The sequence below is a fragment of the Trachurus trachurus genome (genome assembly GCF_905171665.1).
Source record: "Trachurus trachurus genome assembly, chromosome: 5".
Taxonomy (NCBI): Eukaryota; Metazoa; Chordata; class Actinopteri; order Carangiformes; family Carangidae; genus Trachurus; species Trachurus trachurus.
This window is the reverse complement of record NC_139896.1, coordinates 34,007,174-34,023,395: the sequence shown is the minus strand read 5'-3', so window position 1 is coordinate 34,023,395 and position 16,222 is coordinate 34,007,174. Positions and strand designations below refer to the sequence as shown.

General features: G+C 40.7%; 1 protein-coding gene across 1 annotated transcript in view; it reads right to left on the bottom strand.

The window, feature by feature from the left end:
* Nucleotides 1-16,222, bottom strand: part of cdh22 (cadherin 22) — an 83,066-nt gene that overhangs the window by 21,325 nt on the left and 45,519 nt on the right. Inside the window, exon 8 of the mRNA XM_083971727.1 lies at nucleotides 5,526-5,647. Within this exon, the coding sequence (XP_083827853.1) occupies nucleotides 5,526-5,647 (122 nt within the window). The remainder of the gene's footprint in view (nucleotides 1-5,525; nucleotides 5,648-16,222) is intronic.

Here is a 16,222-nt window from a genome sequence, read left to right as displayed (position 1 = left end):
CGCTTTTATGACAGCGAGATAGAGAGGTAGCCAGACGACTTTCTGGGCTGTATTTTCACAAAGTGTCAAAAATAAAAGTCTCAAGAAACCAGAAGGAAAAACAACACACAACACACGCTACATGTCTCGTTGTTCCACTGACAGCTTGGCTGCATGATGATTTAGGTGTAAAATAAATCACTGTTTACTTATAATTAGCCACAATCAAGTCCTGCTATCAATCATTTGATATGCACGATGCCTCGCCAGTGGGTTTTAGCTGATGTGCAGTGGCAACATGGAACTGGAGGAACCGCTCTTCTGTGAAAAGTTTTTGAATTTTGGAGTTAGGCAATTTGACAGTTGATTCAATTGTAAAATAACAGTTGTTGTGTGGGCTCTAATTAATTCTGCCAGTGTAGTGGGCCTATGAAAGAGGGCCCGCTACTCTGGCCTTCTGTATAGGACGCTGAACAAAGAAGGAAAAACCCTCTTTTCTAACATCACATTTCCTTTTCACAGAGGCCAGATGAAGTGAGCAGAGTGCACATTCTCTGGGTCCGGAGGCATATGCATGCAAAAGAGGGCAGCTCGCCAGTGCTTGACGTCTATTCCAGGTGAAAGAAAAATGGACTTAATTATGCCTATTTCTGAGAGTCGCTGGGCTGTCTGAGTTTTTCCAGTTTGATTAACAACATTATTGGGAGCTGAAACAAAAATGAGGCTCATTTTACACACAAACATCAGATGGCTGATGCTCATACCTCTGGACAACTCCTTTGGCAGCTTATTTTACTGATTACACAAGGGCATCTTGGGAAGCAGTGGACATCAAAGTACTTTACTATATAAGGCAACAGCTGTCTTCAGTGTAACTCGGCAGCTTTGACCTCTGAGTCAAGGTAATAATATAAGGACCAAGTCATGTGATGGAATCTTACCAATGTGTGAAACACAACAGCTAATAACTATGCAACAATATGTTTACTTATTCTTGTTTTTTTTATGTGTGACTGTCAAATTGTCAGAGTTCAGGCAGATAAAGACACACTTTTGTACTACCTTGGATGTGCTGTCTTCATCACAGATCAACAACACAACGTATGCTTTCAGATAAGAAGACAATGAGATAAGATATAATGTGACACTTTTGACAATTATTAGTTCTGTTCCACCTCATAAAAAAACATTTCTGTACAGGCTGGGAACACTGACAGATATTGCTTACACAAATATTTGTGAAATGTTCATTGAAGATGTTCTTTCAGTGTGCTGTGATGTTGGTTTTATCCTCTGCTTTACCCTGATTTCAGATTCCGTTTTACACTGTATTTAAGTTTCACGACTGTACAGCTTGCACAGTTTATGGAGACCGCTCAAATATATTGTCGGTTATAATTAATTAAGTTGCACGAAGCCTGTGTCACTCTGTTGTATGAATTAATAATGGAGCCAATACCCTGCAACCTATCTGCAGAGTCATCTTTACAGGTCGATGCATGTGCTTACTACAGTAGGGGAGTGTGTACGTGTATATATGTGTGTGTGTGTGTGTGTGTGTGTGTGTGTGTGTGTGTGTGTGTGTGTGTGTGTGTGTGTGTGTGTGTGTGTGTGTGTGTGTGTGTGTGTGTCAGTTTTTGCCTAAAGTGGCACAGAGCTACTTTGTGCTGCAGAAGCAGGATGAGGAGAAAATGTCCATTAACTTATCAATGACAGGGATTCATAATGGCTGTTTGGGTGCATCTACTTCTGCTACCTTCCTCCACCTCATGTCATCCCTGCCACCAACACAAAGCTGGTGTTTTTTGACAAGCCACAAATAAAAAAAATAAAAAAAACAGGGCAAGTGCTATCTTGAATATCAGATGTGGCCAAATTGCTCTGATCAGACAGTTGCCAAGCAACTCAATTACCCCTCAAGAGACCAAGGGTTTTAGAGGAAGGCTGGGTGCCAGCACCTCTGCTTCTCTGAGAGCACTGTGGACAAAAACAAAATCACTTATTGACAAGAAGAAATTCAGCAGCATTGAGCTGATTTGGGTTTCAAAGCTATTTTTAGTTCAGAGCTATTTATCTTGTCATTACCTACACTTTTATTGTTTCCCCGTTCACTGTAGAAAATTATTAGTATAAGAGTAATTCATTAGTACATTTCTTCACTCAGTCTTGTCTCTCTCAGAGTTGAAAGGCCATCAGTAGAAAGACTTTCTCCACGCTATTAATCAAAAATTAATCAAAGAATGTTACAAATACCAACTAATCATGCAGCGAATCCTCAGATCCAAAACATTTCCTTCAAACCACTCCATCTTTCAAAGACGAAGATACAGCGGCTGACAACAACTGGTGGAAACCAGTTTCTAAAATATTATTCTAAAAATAACACGGAGGAGAAAATTGTTCCCCCATGCCCCCCAGTGGTTCCCCTAGAGGCTGAAAATGAACACTGGAAAGCCTTTGACCCAAGGCTAACACATTTTTATTCAATCTTGGCAGTCGGCTCTGACAGTGGTCACCACAACAACAACAAACAAAAGGAGTCTATAGAGAGGACACAAAAAGTGAGATTCAACAATTCAAGAACAGATAAGAAAAAGGAAAATGGAAATGAATAGATATTGTCAGACGTTGCTGTCATTTGTCGACCCCTTCAAGATGGCTGTACTGTACAACACAGATGGATGGATAGAGGGAAACACCATTCAATGCCATATTCTCATGTATGTGCTTCTGAATGCCTTTTTGGTTTTTAATTTAAGTTTGAAAGATGTCATTACATATTTTCTCTAATGAGAGTATAAAAAACTTTACTTTTACATTGCTGGGAGCCAGCAATGATCTTTTTGCTGCAAGACTAATCATCTCTGTGTGATTACGAGCTGAAGGTTAATGTGGGCTCTCGCAGATGGGAGAGGGAACGAGGTGGGAGTGAGAGAGATCAGACCAGACAACGTTCTAGAGGCGGACGGCATTGCTGAGGCACAGGGGGGCAATAAGTGGTTAAGAGTCTGTGGATCAAGGGGAGGAGAGGCCTGAGCCTCATTACACATGTAAATGCAGCTTCCAGCATGGAGGCCCCACTTTAAAGCCCTGCTTTTTTAATTATTCCTTTGCTCTGCACATGATAATTGGGTCTAACTTAGCCCAGGGCCTGTTGACTATGTAAGGAGAATAAAACACCCTAATGACTTTGTCCATTTTTAATGGTGATCAGTGGAATGAGCTGGATTGGTGCTGTCTTTTGTCTCGATTATTTCAAACCCACTCCCACTGTTTGATTGGTCCTGGGTAATGATGCATATACTGTAGAAATCATTCTTGGATTCTGTTCTGTTCTCACAGAGTTCACCTGTTTGACATTTAGGAATTAATGATATCCTCTAGTAACTGCTGCCTCACTTTTTGTGTGACATTGTTAAACAGGTACAAAACCACCGTAAGTAGAGCAGCATTTCTCTTTTTGTAGCCTTTGTGAGGATTGATAATTGATGTCTTCTATGAAGAAGCTAAATGACATGCCTCTGGCGAGCAGAAGACTCCTTTATTCAAGCAAACACCATTCTGATATTGTGTAAATTATTAATCCTACTGACTTCTGCATCTGCATCTGCTATGAAAACCACTGAGAAGAGGAGAAAATAAACATACTCGTTGGAAAAACAGTTTCCGTCTGGCACTAACACTCTGGCAAATTGTGCCCTTGCCCAAAAGCTGAGTTATTAATTGGCTTTGGTATAAAGTGTCAGGATCGTTAGATCATGCCGTGCAAGTGAAAACTATCCAAGCCAAAAATTGAAATAATGAGGCAGTTCTAAGAGGACAAGAAATAGGCTGGTGAGTCTGAGTGGCAAATAAAACCAAGTGTATGTGATAAAAATGTATAAACTTTCTAACTTCATGCACAGGCTGGTAAGATGGTTAGAACCTAGATGGATAGTGACCTCCTGTGACCTACATGCTAACACCTGAAAACTTTCCATTTATTGAAGAAAGCAGACAGAATTCAAAGCTCCAGAAATAGATGTTAAGCGAACGTTAAGAAATCTTTGTCATCACGTGTTCACAAGATCAAGAATGGACAATTGTCAGCAGAGAAAGATGGTGGTTTCTTCTTTTATGCACCGATGGGCTGACACAAGTGTTTAAATGTTGACTTGTGATGTGACATAGAGGTATATTCTTCTGCTATTGAACACAATTTAATCGTAAACCTTTGACACTTTGCCAGTTTATGTCAATTTCTATAAAATAATTACATGTTTACTGTTTGTAATTGCTGTTGAGTTGAAAAGGCTCAGGCTCAGTTTCAGCATTTCCTTTGTTACACATTGAATGTTATGTATCTTTCACTTCTCTTTTTCAGGCTTTAATATTGTTCATGAGTTCCTTACAAAACATTTAGAACAGCTGTTTTTCTTTCATGTCTGGTGAGCTTGATATTAATGGTTACACTGAGAACCGTGCAGATGGGGGGAAGACACTACACCTTCTGCATCATCCAGTTTATATGCAGGCTCCTCACATGCCTGAAACTATTCTGCTAACAGTGACTCATCAATTTAGTCTAAATCAAACGAGGTCACAGAGGAAATGATACTGGTGTCAGTATCTGACGTCTTCATTAATGTTGATCCTCTTACAGTGTTTTCAGTCAAGATAGGAGCTTGAGAACTTAGTCTTTGCTTCCTGTCTGAGTGACTCCCAGAAGATAAATGTCCTTTAAGAGACAGGTTGATATTTCATACTAAACAAGATACAAATGACACCTTTGGAAAATACCCACTTAATGCGGGATGACTCATTTGAAACTGAGATAAACATAATGAGGCCTGTGGACATTGTCCTCCATCACTGGTGCACTGGGTGTGCACCAGGAGGGGATCTTTCACTTTACTACTGCCCAGTATGAACGGTTGGAGAGATTATATCAAGCAGGAACTATTGTAATGTACATATAGAAACCTGACCATTAATTGGCTATTAGGTTGTTTTTTTATGTATATTTTTAATGTAAGGATACTTCATGTAATGTGTGAATACAGTACTTCAACTGCCCCATGATTGTTAGTGATAATGATTTAATGTGTGATTTGCATTAATTAAGTGTGTGTGTCTAGTGTATCTACTTCTCACAGTACTTTTGTTATTAATGTGTACTGAGAGACAAAATCGTTGATGTTCCAATATCCAATCTATGACTGAGTACACTCCAGTTCACTTCATATCAGTAATTAGCTTGGAGTTTTCTGCATGAATGAATGGGTGGTGTTCAGTACTGTGTAGCCTACGTGGTTGTTTTTGGCATCAGCCATTCAAACTGACCGATCTCTGTAGCACTCATAAATATTGTTGCTCTTATGACGTAAATGAAATATATATAAAGCCACAACAGTGTTGTGTTGAATGCCCTAACTTTCTGTGAAGCTACAAAAACTTTATCTGCATAACATTCATCATTAACTTGTTGCTCAGCAAACACCGATCACATATACGTTTTGATTCTTACTGAGAACACAGATATAGCTTAAGAATAAAGACAAGCTTACCTGGCCTGGTTTGGCATCTTCACATATGGAGGCTTCGTACGGTGTGGCCAGTTCAGGAGGGTTGTCGTTTACATCCAGAATCCGAATACTCACTGCTGAGTGGGATGCCATGGTATGGTTATCTACAGGAAGGACAGAGGGAAAATACATTCTGTATCAACAATAAATGTCCAACACAATGGGATGTAAAGAACTGTAACAGATGTACAGAACAGTATGTCTCTTATATCAATGTTCTGGCTGGTAACAACCTGTCTGCCCGTGTCTGACGAGGTAGACTGAGTACAGAGGTTGGATATAGTGGGGTGAGAGTATCACATAAGTGCATGGAAAATAAGTGACTGAGGTTTTGATCTTGATTGGAGCGTTTCTCAAGGAACCAATTTAGGTTTCTCAGTTTTTCAGTCGTTCACTGGACACATGAACAGCACAGATATGGTTTTACTTTAATCCGTACAGCTGTCCACACAGACCCCGAACGGCTCTTGTTTCATTTGCACTTTAAACGCACAACTGCAGACCAAAATCCTGCTTTTTTATATTTCCAGCCCATTTTCTTTCTTCCAAGCCACTGCAGGAATCGTGTATTAGTCTGTGCGCTGTGCCAAAGTGCTACTGACCACCGAACAGTCCTTTGACCGAACAGGTCCGGTGTGAATGTTGACAGAGGACTGCTGCTGCTTTTACATGCTGCTGACCTGCTGGTTTCTGCCAGAAGAGGCTGGTGTGCACAAGGTGTGAGACTCCATGGGCAAGAGTCAAGGCTGTTCACGCTCTTGTCTGCCTTCACAATGAGATAAGGCATTTGTATAGCACATTATCACAAAGGTCATTCAATGTGCTTTACAGAAATAGAAGAAGCATAGAAGAATTGAAGTAAAATGTATAATAAGGGAACTAAATATCTTGCAAGAGTGAAAAAGTATATGATTATATAAAGGCGTTAAGACAGGGCCTTGACAGTGATTGGGAGCTGGTTCTGTGGCCAAAAACCATTTCACCCTGTTTCGCTTTAACTCCACGCATCACTAGCTGAGCTTAGCAGATCTTAAAGGGCCTCAATGCTCATATACAGTACAGAAAATATCTCAGCATTTAGTGACTTGTAGACAATAAGTAAAACCCAAGCAGTGGTATTCTGAATAAGTAGCAGTTATCTAATGATCCAATTTGGTAAACCAGTGAGGAGAGCATTGTAACACTGGAGGATGAATACAAGTATTATCTAAGACCTATTCAGATACAAAGTATCTATTTTTGAGAAGCCAAAAAGCAGATCTAGTTATGGCTTTGCTGTGGTCACTGAAACTCAGAGCTTCAACCATGACTACACCAGGAAAATTAGTCAAAGTCTTTAGTACTCCACATAGTCACTCTTATGATGCAAACTTCCCTCTTTGTTCCCAAACAAAACTGGCTCAGTCCTGTCTCACTCTAACCTGAAAATCACTTTTTTTAAAGTCACAGGCGTGCGGTTTTTCAGGGAGCCGGCAGGTGGTTTGATACTATGTCTTAAGTGCTGAGGGGTTTTAATCTAATGCCTCCTAAAATTGCACCCATTACCTGAATGACATTTTCCAGCTCCAGTGAGGGACATGAAAATGGCAGCAAAGATTCCATTTTTGTCTCTAGGTCCCCACAATCTGATAATAACACTACGATATATAGCTGTTTAATAGTCTGAGTGCAAGGAGCGCACCTCGGCGCGATGATAATGACAAATAAGTGCTTTTGACAAAATTGCAAATGTAGTGCTGTAATTTTATTTCTCATGCCATCTTCATCTAGATACAACACGCAGAATAAAACCACAATGCATTCTCGAGACATTTTTCTTAATGGGCTGGAATGTAAACGTGGGAGAGGAAAAGATTATATAATTAGTACAATCAAAACCCACTTCAAATTAGCTCAACTTCTCCTTGAATCTTAATTCCCATTCTTAATCATATGATAATGTCTGACGGAGTTTCCAATTTTACTCATAAAACACTATGTACCGTACAGAAGGGAGCCCGAGGCCCCAAGTGTGTGTGCGCACACGTGTGTGTGTTAGGGAGAGAAATAGAAAGAGAGGGAGAACATTATCTCAGTGTTAAATAAGTGATCTAGCTGCTCCAAGTGTTGGTCTGGATATCCTGGTTAATTAGAGTACACAGCTTATGAATAAATGAGTATACACAGCTGTCGCCACCCAGTTCGCACATCTGAGTGGCACCCTACAGAAAATGTAATAACACACAGCCACTGACAATTACCCAGTGATGGAAAACACATAAATCCATGTGCTGAAAAGAACACCACTGAATGAATTTAAATTGTTGTAATTATGTAAATATAGCAGATAGTTAAGTGCAATTAAGTGACCTCACTCTTAAGAATGAGTACCTTCACACTGTGGAATTACTGATGCATATATACAGTATGTAAAAACTAAATTAATACAGTGAAGTGATCCAAGCTGGGGTTTGAAATTTTAATGAACAGTTAGCGGTGACTAACTATTGCCAATGGAGTTGAATCTAACTATGAAAAACTCTATGCAATATTAACATTGGTAAGGCTGAGGGCCACAACAAGTGATTTTTGGCTCACACTAGTAAGACTTTTAATATCGGTAAAGTTAAGGTTGAGGAAAAAGGACATCTTTATAAAAGGGCAATGTTGGCTCTTCTCAATACAACTGTATTAAAGCAGAGGTAAGTGATATATTTGTGTTAATATAAGTCTTAAATAGTTATATCTTCCGACAGCAATCACTTACATAGAGTGTTTGGTCTGAAACACGGGTCTGTCAGTCACTCTGCTCTGCTCTGAGTCGAGGAGAAAACATTTATCGTATCCTACAGTTTTTATCCAATGAGGAGAGAGAACGGCATGCAGGGCTGTGTGTGCAGCCAAGGAACGCCGTGAATGTGGCGACGTAGGGACGAGGACTGTTATGGTGCGTTCAAGGAAACTCGTATTTTTCCGACCGTGAAGTCGTACCAGTTCGATCTGGTACGAGTTCACCGGTCGGAAGTTACGAGTGGCCGTTATAGTGACTTTCACAGGTAAAACAGGTCGGAAAAACACGAGTGGGTTGCCTGGAACGCTACAAAGTCGTAAGTTGTGACTTGAAGCTGTAATTTACAATTTCAAAAGCCTGCCTGGAACGCAGCATTAGCGAAAACGACCGGACCACTTACTTCTGCTTTAAGCTATTTATTTATTTTATTTTATTGATTTATTTATTTTTTCTTTTCTTTAATGGAAAGCACAGTGGAAAGAGAGACAGGAAATGGGGAGGCAGAGAGGGGGGGGGGGGGGCCTGCAGTGAGGACTGTAGCCTCAACACACTACTACACACACACTACTCTATCAACTGAGCTAAACACCGCCCCCATTTATTTAACAAAACAGGTATAGAAGACCGCAACCCTACGTCACTTAAAAGGCCACGCCCCCTCACCGGTGAAAACAAAGGAGAAGTCCTCAGTGTGTTCCATACGCGCTAATACAAAAAACCACAATGCCGAAGAGTTGTTGTGTGGTATATCTAAGCAATATATCACGACAGGCCGTGGTATATGCTCATTATACCACGGCTAAGGGGCGTTGTTCGGCCCGACGCGAAGCAGAGGGACACTTCGTTGAACCTAACATAAGATTTTTCCTACTCCCCTTAAGAGAGTGGGACAGGAAAAGAAGAGATTTATGGCTTCAGACCGTACGAAGAATGGACAAAAACTGCAAGCCGTGGGACGTGGCTAGTCCACATGTGCTTGTGTGGTAAACCCTTCGGGGGGACGACCACCATTCCGAAGGTCCGCCATTCCGAAAATTTCCGAAGGTCTGTTCTAAAAATGTACATAATGTGTGGGCAAATATACAAGGAAAAGAAATACACATATTACGGGTTTCAAACCCAGATCACCCGCACTTGTGGTAACTGTTCTAACCGCTGCACTACGGCGACAGTTCATCGGCACGTATCACTCAGCATTATATACCACACCTCTCGCCGCTGAGTGGGGTCATTCTCCGGTAGGCTGTATGGACATACATTCCCTAACTCTTTAATTTTTTTGATATTACAACGTGATATAGCTGTCTGCCTGACAAACGTTAGCTACTGCAGGAGGTTTCCATGCCGGTTAATGTTAGATAGGCGAAATCAAGACGGACTACGGTGGGATTTGTATTTACCGCCAGTCAAAGCCAGCAGTTTGTTTTCACCAGAATGGGGGAATGGCCTCACTTGCTACTGTCATCTATACAGTGCTGTATTACAGCAGAAAAGTAACAGAAGATCACATTAGAAACAAATTAACGATCAGCAAGATTAGAAACAGAAGCAGCTGGAGGTAAAATAAGGTAAGATTATGGATTTAAATTGCCCTTAATGATAAAAAAATGAAGTAAATTTTAGATCGTTTCAATTACATCTTGTTAATTTCTCTACTTTACTTTGGTCCTCTGACGGCCCTGAGGACAGGGTCCTTGATAAGACACATTTTTAAATGTATTTACCTATAACAAAGGTATTAAGGCTTCAGCAGGTGATGAGTTTGCTTAAACTGACAAACCTTACCCAAATTCATTCATGGTTGGTGCTTGCTTTCCTCATACACATACAGTACAGGTGTCTAATTGTGGCCCAACCACAGATTTCATGGTTACAGGTATCTTTCACAGGACAATACAATGCTGAAATTAAATGTCAGGCCACAACAGAAACCTATAGGTGGGGTCAGAAATGCTGCTGCTATGGAGGGGCAACGTGACACAAATGTTGACAGCTGACATACAGGTGGGCCACCGGCTTGATAGACAAAAAAGCTGATACAGGTATACCAAAGAGAGCAAGTCAAAACGATAATCAGAGGACTACAGTGAGCAAATTCTCAAGCTCCCTCTCCCTCACTCACCATGCAGTTCTGCCCAACAGTGGCACAGCAGCTAATGAGAATGCCGGTCTCAACTAATAGCATAATCCTCACATCAATGCTGGGTTTTAATTGACTGCTTTTTGCCGGAGCAGCAAGAACATAAATGCACAGAGAGCTCAGCCTGCTAGATATCTCCTCTCTTCTTCTAATTTTGTCTTCACATTATGCTGCTGTCCCCGCTGTGCCAGAATGAAAACCAGCAATCATCAAATGTTACTCATTTTACATTTCAATTCCCAGAATTGAAAACAGATGAAACAATGTGAGTATGCCCCACCCCTACCCACCCCAAACTCTCTCCATGGGGAAAAAAAGAGTTATTCAGTGAGACAGGTTCATTCATCTGGACTAAGTGGTGCTGTTCTAAATCTGTCTTCAGATAGAGAAGGAGAATAAAAGGATTTCAACAGATTATTGGCATGCTCTGCATCTGTGCGGCACACACCAGCTGTTGCGAATCTTTCAAAATAACTATGGTAGATCTCTCAGGCGCTGAATAACACTGACATAACTTCAGGGGAGAGGATGTGAGAGCGTGTATGCATGTCGTTGCGAACATGCTCGTGCCTGCACGCGTGTGCGTGGGTGTGTGTCACGAGTGTCATGCTGCTCATGACCAAACGGTTCATCTTCGTTGCTGGAGGAAAGAGTTTGGTTTAAAATGCCACTTTTGGGAGAATACAGATGTACTCTGTAGTGTCTGCCTCAGGTCTCTTTACTAAGCCAGTGGCCCGACCGTGAAGGCACAGAGCCTGCAAAGTATTACAGCCATTTGTCTTCAACTGCATAGACTCACTAGTGTCTGACCAAAATCTCTTCATTACAGTTTATTCAAGAACTAACAGCCCTAAATGCCCCACCATGCTCGCAGCATAAAAAAATCCAAGGTGTTCTGAACAAACTGAATTATTTAAAACATCCTGTTAAATGGGCAAATTGTCATACGTGCTTAATGAAAAATTAACATCTCAACAATTTAACAATTACTTTTTTTTTTCTTTTTCAAACAATTACCCTTCCCTTCAAAGACAAAAACGTTATGAAAGGTGTTGATTTATGGATTTATCCATGGCCGCCCTCAAACAAGTTAACAGTGAGAAGAAGAGAATACGCTGAGAGCCAGAGTCCCTGTAGAACTAGTAGACAATGTATGAGGAAAATCATTTTCATCACCATCAAGATTAAACAGGTTCAGCAAACTGGGAATACACCTGTTGTATATCTGATATACAGAGGATAATATAAATAAGATAAACATGCTTCTAAATGCATAGGTTTCCTCCGGGCCTGTGCCAGCTGCTTTTCATCCATTCCCATGAAAAACAACAACACCAACAACCTTCCAGCACAAAATGACTGCAAATAACAATCTTTCTAAAGCTTGAACACCAACCAAACTAACACAACACATCACGGTTCGACTTTCCATCTAAACACAAACAGTTTGGTGTCAGTTTGTTTTCCTAAGATCCATCGTACATGAAAATTGAGCAACAAATTAGAGCGACCCAGAGACATTCCGCCTTTTACAAAGATATGAAAACACAATCCTTATTCCTTTTATAAATATCACAAAAGCAGAAGGTGTAAAAAAAGAACTTCAGCAGCATTGACATCAGTTCTTTGTGAGGAAAATGTCTGTCTAGATGAATTCATCTTCTGCCTTACCCTGCAGCATATTGCTTAGGGAATTTTATGACATTCTACAATATAACATGATTAAGTTTTGTGTCAGTGCTGTAACCAGAGACCTTATCATCCAAAAACAATTGCCTCTTCCATGAACCTATGGAAAGGTAAGGGCTTAATTTACTAAAAGTTTGTGTGTAAAAACTTGCACAAATTTGATTGCACGTGGAAACCCATGTTGAAGCTGATCTACTAACCAAGGATTGCGTCTCTCAAACAGGCAAAGAACAAGCGCAATCCGTTAAGCACGTAGGCTACTTACTGTAATGAATATGCAATATGGGCGTTTCTGCCAGAATGCGCAAAATATTGGGAGGAGGAGTAGATGCAAATAGATTTATTAAGCGCACGGAATGTGATTTACCAAACCTGAAACTGATGCTGATTCCGTCATTCCAACATTTTTGGAATGACGGAATAAATAATAATTCAGACGTGTTGCACATCCAGTCATGTCATGTTGGAGCTGTTAGATCTAGCAACTCACAGGGAGTTAATTAATAACGTCATGGCAAAAGTTTTTTCACCTCTGCGTTTCCTCCCATCTCGCTCATTCCAGCAAAAAAGCAAAGTTTTTCAGGTGTGTTAAAAGATGCACTCCTCTCGTCCCTCTACAGAAACTGGCTGCTTAGCTGTGGGACCGGGAATGAGAGACATCAACGCTGCCTTTCACCCGGTCTTTGATCCCTTTGGCTGGGGCTTTTAGATCCGAGTGTGGCCCGAGTGTCCCAACTGAGCTCGGTGTCATGGTTCACACCTCCGGTCCAATTAACGACAGCCCAGTATCCCAGTTACCTGCTCAGCTAAGACGGTGAGCTACACCTGCTGCTCAACACTGGTCAAAGCATCTCTTTCCTGTTTGCTGGTTTTATGATGAACCAAATTTTCTTTTGTTGTTCGCCTTATATCTCCTCATCTTCTCTTCACTTCATCTGGTCTCTTCTTGTTTTACCAACCACAGATAATCTCCCATGTCTCTTCTTTGCTGTTGCTCAACAAAAAGTTTATTAGCCCCTCTTCACACTCTCCATGGCGGAAACGATTACAACGCACAAAACACTCATTTCAATACTGCGGTTCGCATGTGTTGGCATTTAGACATTTACTCTTAGTAAATGACATGTTTTGTGTGCCCTAACCGGGGTCATTCCTATGTTCCCACAGCCCTATGTTCCCACATTTCTAACTTTTGTTGTCACTGAAAATTAGGCCCTATGTTCCCACAGCCCTTTGGTCCCACCATTGGTTGGGTTTAGGCAATGAAGAAAAGAGTTGGTTAAGTTTAGTAAAAAAGACCCGGTAGAGGCTAGACAGGCCTCATAGATCGAGTCCAGAGAGGTAGAGAGAGTCCAGTGGGAACATACGGCCTAATTTTGAGAAAAATCTTAGAACTGTGGGAACATAGGGCTGTGGGAACATAAGGCTGTGGGAACATAGGCATGGACCCCCCTAACCAAACACGCAGAATTTTAGCAGGAGCACGCAATTCAGTGCTCCTTATGTTGGATCTTAGTAGATCAGTGTATGTATTAATAAGTTTGACAATTCTGGCAGCCACACTTTTAATCTCTGCCGCCTCCACAAGGTCTCTACATGAGTCAGGAACGAGGTGCTGGTTTGTTCACTGATGTCAAGACACATCTTTGTGAAGTAATCCTTATCAATATCACTTCTGTAGAAGTGGGTAATTCTGCCAAGAGTTGGCCCTTTCAGAAATAAAAAGAAAACAACCCAACATGCTTTGTTTGAAAACTGAGCAATAAACTGGCGGTGATCCTAACCTCACAGTGCCTCTGCCAACAGACCTCTGCTGGTGACTGAAAACTGTGAAGGGCCTTCATCATTTAATCGATGTGGTACTTTTTTTGGTCTTGGCAATAAGGTGCGATCTCAATTTAGAAGATTCTTCACTTTCAGTTGAAGTTATTTCACATACCACCAGAATCATATGCTATTTGGATTTCCCGCTGACTCTTCTTCTTTGCTAAATGAAGACCTACTGGGCTGTGTGGGCATGGACTCTCTGCTCAGACTCCTAATAAAATGTCACTTCTTTTATCAGTTCTCTGGTGTTTTGGATACATATATGTTGAATGAGGAATCTTTGCAGCAAACTGTAAAGGAAACTGATTAAATATTTGTTCTGGCTTTGACAACTGGCTAGGAACCGACTAGATGCCAAATACTGTAGTTAGGTACCTGTAGATACCGTTGTACCACACAACTAACTATGTCAAGTGAAGTTAATTAGTAAAGATATTTAACTCATATTATTTATACTATCTGTAATTGTAACATGTTATTTTATAAACCTTAAAGAGTACTGTAATTCAGCATGCCCCCCTTGGCAACAATCCTTTTGACCAACCAGTGAACATCTCACACTGTGTGGTCTAGATGATTGGCCATACACTGGAGAAAAATACAATCGCCCCTTATTTCACAAATGAGTAAAAAAAAAAGTGATAATAGTAATCAGTGCAATAGTTTTAATATAAAAATGCTGCTGTTGTGTTTCATTAAAATCCATTGAATGGGGTTTGAATCATGAATGAGCGACTGAACAAAAGGTTCACTTTATATTCATCTCAGAGAATACCACTTCTCTGTAAAACATATCAATACACAATAAACAACAAAATGTAGATAGCCTTGATGACAATGGTATGTCTTCGTATTTACAACATTTTGAGACTATTAACAATGAAACAGAGTGACTCTGTCTCCCTGTGCCTTCAGTTCCCTATAAGCGCTACACTCTGCATGGCCACTGTTTGACAAATTAATGATGTCAACCTACCACATGTAGGAAAACAAAAACACATTAAACAACTGTTTGAGTATTCAGGAACCCCCTCTCCCCCCCCCACACCTCCACAGACTCCACAGACATGTGAGTGATTATATAATGGGACAGAGAAGCAGAATCCATCAGCTGGGTCGTAACCTCCAATCTATGATTAAACATTGTTATGTTTCCCCACCCTTGTTGACACATTGCATGTGCTTTGCACTACAATAGCATCTACTGTGTTCTTCTAAGCAGAGCACTTCAAACCCTATGCGGTGCATAATTTGTAAAAAAAAAAAAAAATAAATAACAGATAACACTTCCTGGTTTTGACTCAAGTGAAACACACATTGTACTCTGGAAATGTGCTTTTTTTTTTGCTTTGCTCTTTAGTGTGCATTTGTTTGCCAGATAGCAAGTGAGAAAAGTTAGACTGTAGAAAATGTCTCTTGCCTGCAACGGTGCGAGAGATAAAGACTTTCCAGCTACTTCGGTATCTTTTTGCCCTGAGGGTGATGCTCCTTTTTTTTCCACCTACCTGTCTGGGTAAAAAAGCAGTTTTGCGAGGTGATATCATACTTGCTATCAGTTCTTGAAAATTATATGTCACTCTAACTTACCCTGATATGTTTCTATGGAGAAAACTGTCAGGAAATACGAGTACCCTGGCTAGTGACAGTGCAGTTAAATGCTACTCCAGTACTCGGGAGGTTCTGTGTTCTCTGCAAGGGAGACAAGTACTATACAGATGAGAGGTTGTGTCCTCTTTTGCAGTGACAATATGTACAGGAACAGATGCCAGCGGTTGCTACTTTTAATTGGTTGAATTCTGAAGGCATGTGAGCATATACTACCTGTGTTTGATTGGTGGGGTATCATTATAGTGCAGTTTGCTCACACTTAACTTGTAATTAAAAGCTTTTTACTTACTCCACACACTGAAGTGCTGCAATTGACATTTAGTGTGTTTCTTGCAGTTTTGGAGCCAGGGGTTAATCCTGGGGCACAGACATGAAGCTCTGTGTCAGAAAGTTGTTGTCACTTATCCAATACTGATGCAGTGGCAATACAATAGTTCAAAGGTCAGTAATGGACTGGGGGAATAATTAAGGGCCGTGCCACAAAATTTTAGTTTTAACAATGTCCTAAGACGGTTTGACCTTGGTGCTCTCCAGCCTTAATGAGCACAGGCACCCGACAAAAAAAAAAAAAAAAGGAACAAAATCATTATGGAGAAAATGAAGACCTTTCTTAAAATACTCCAGCAAGTTTCCTCACAAGTATAC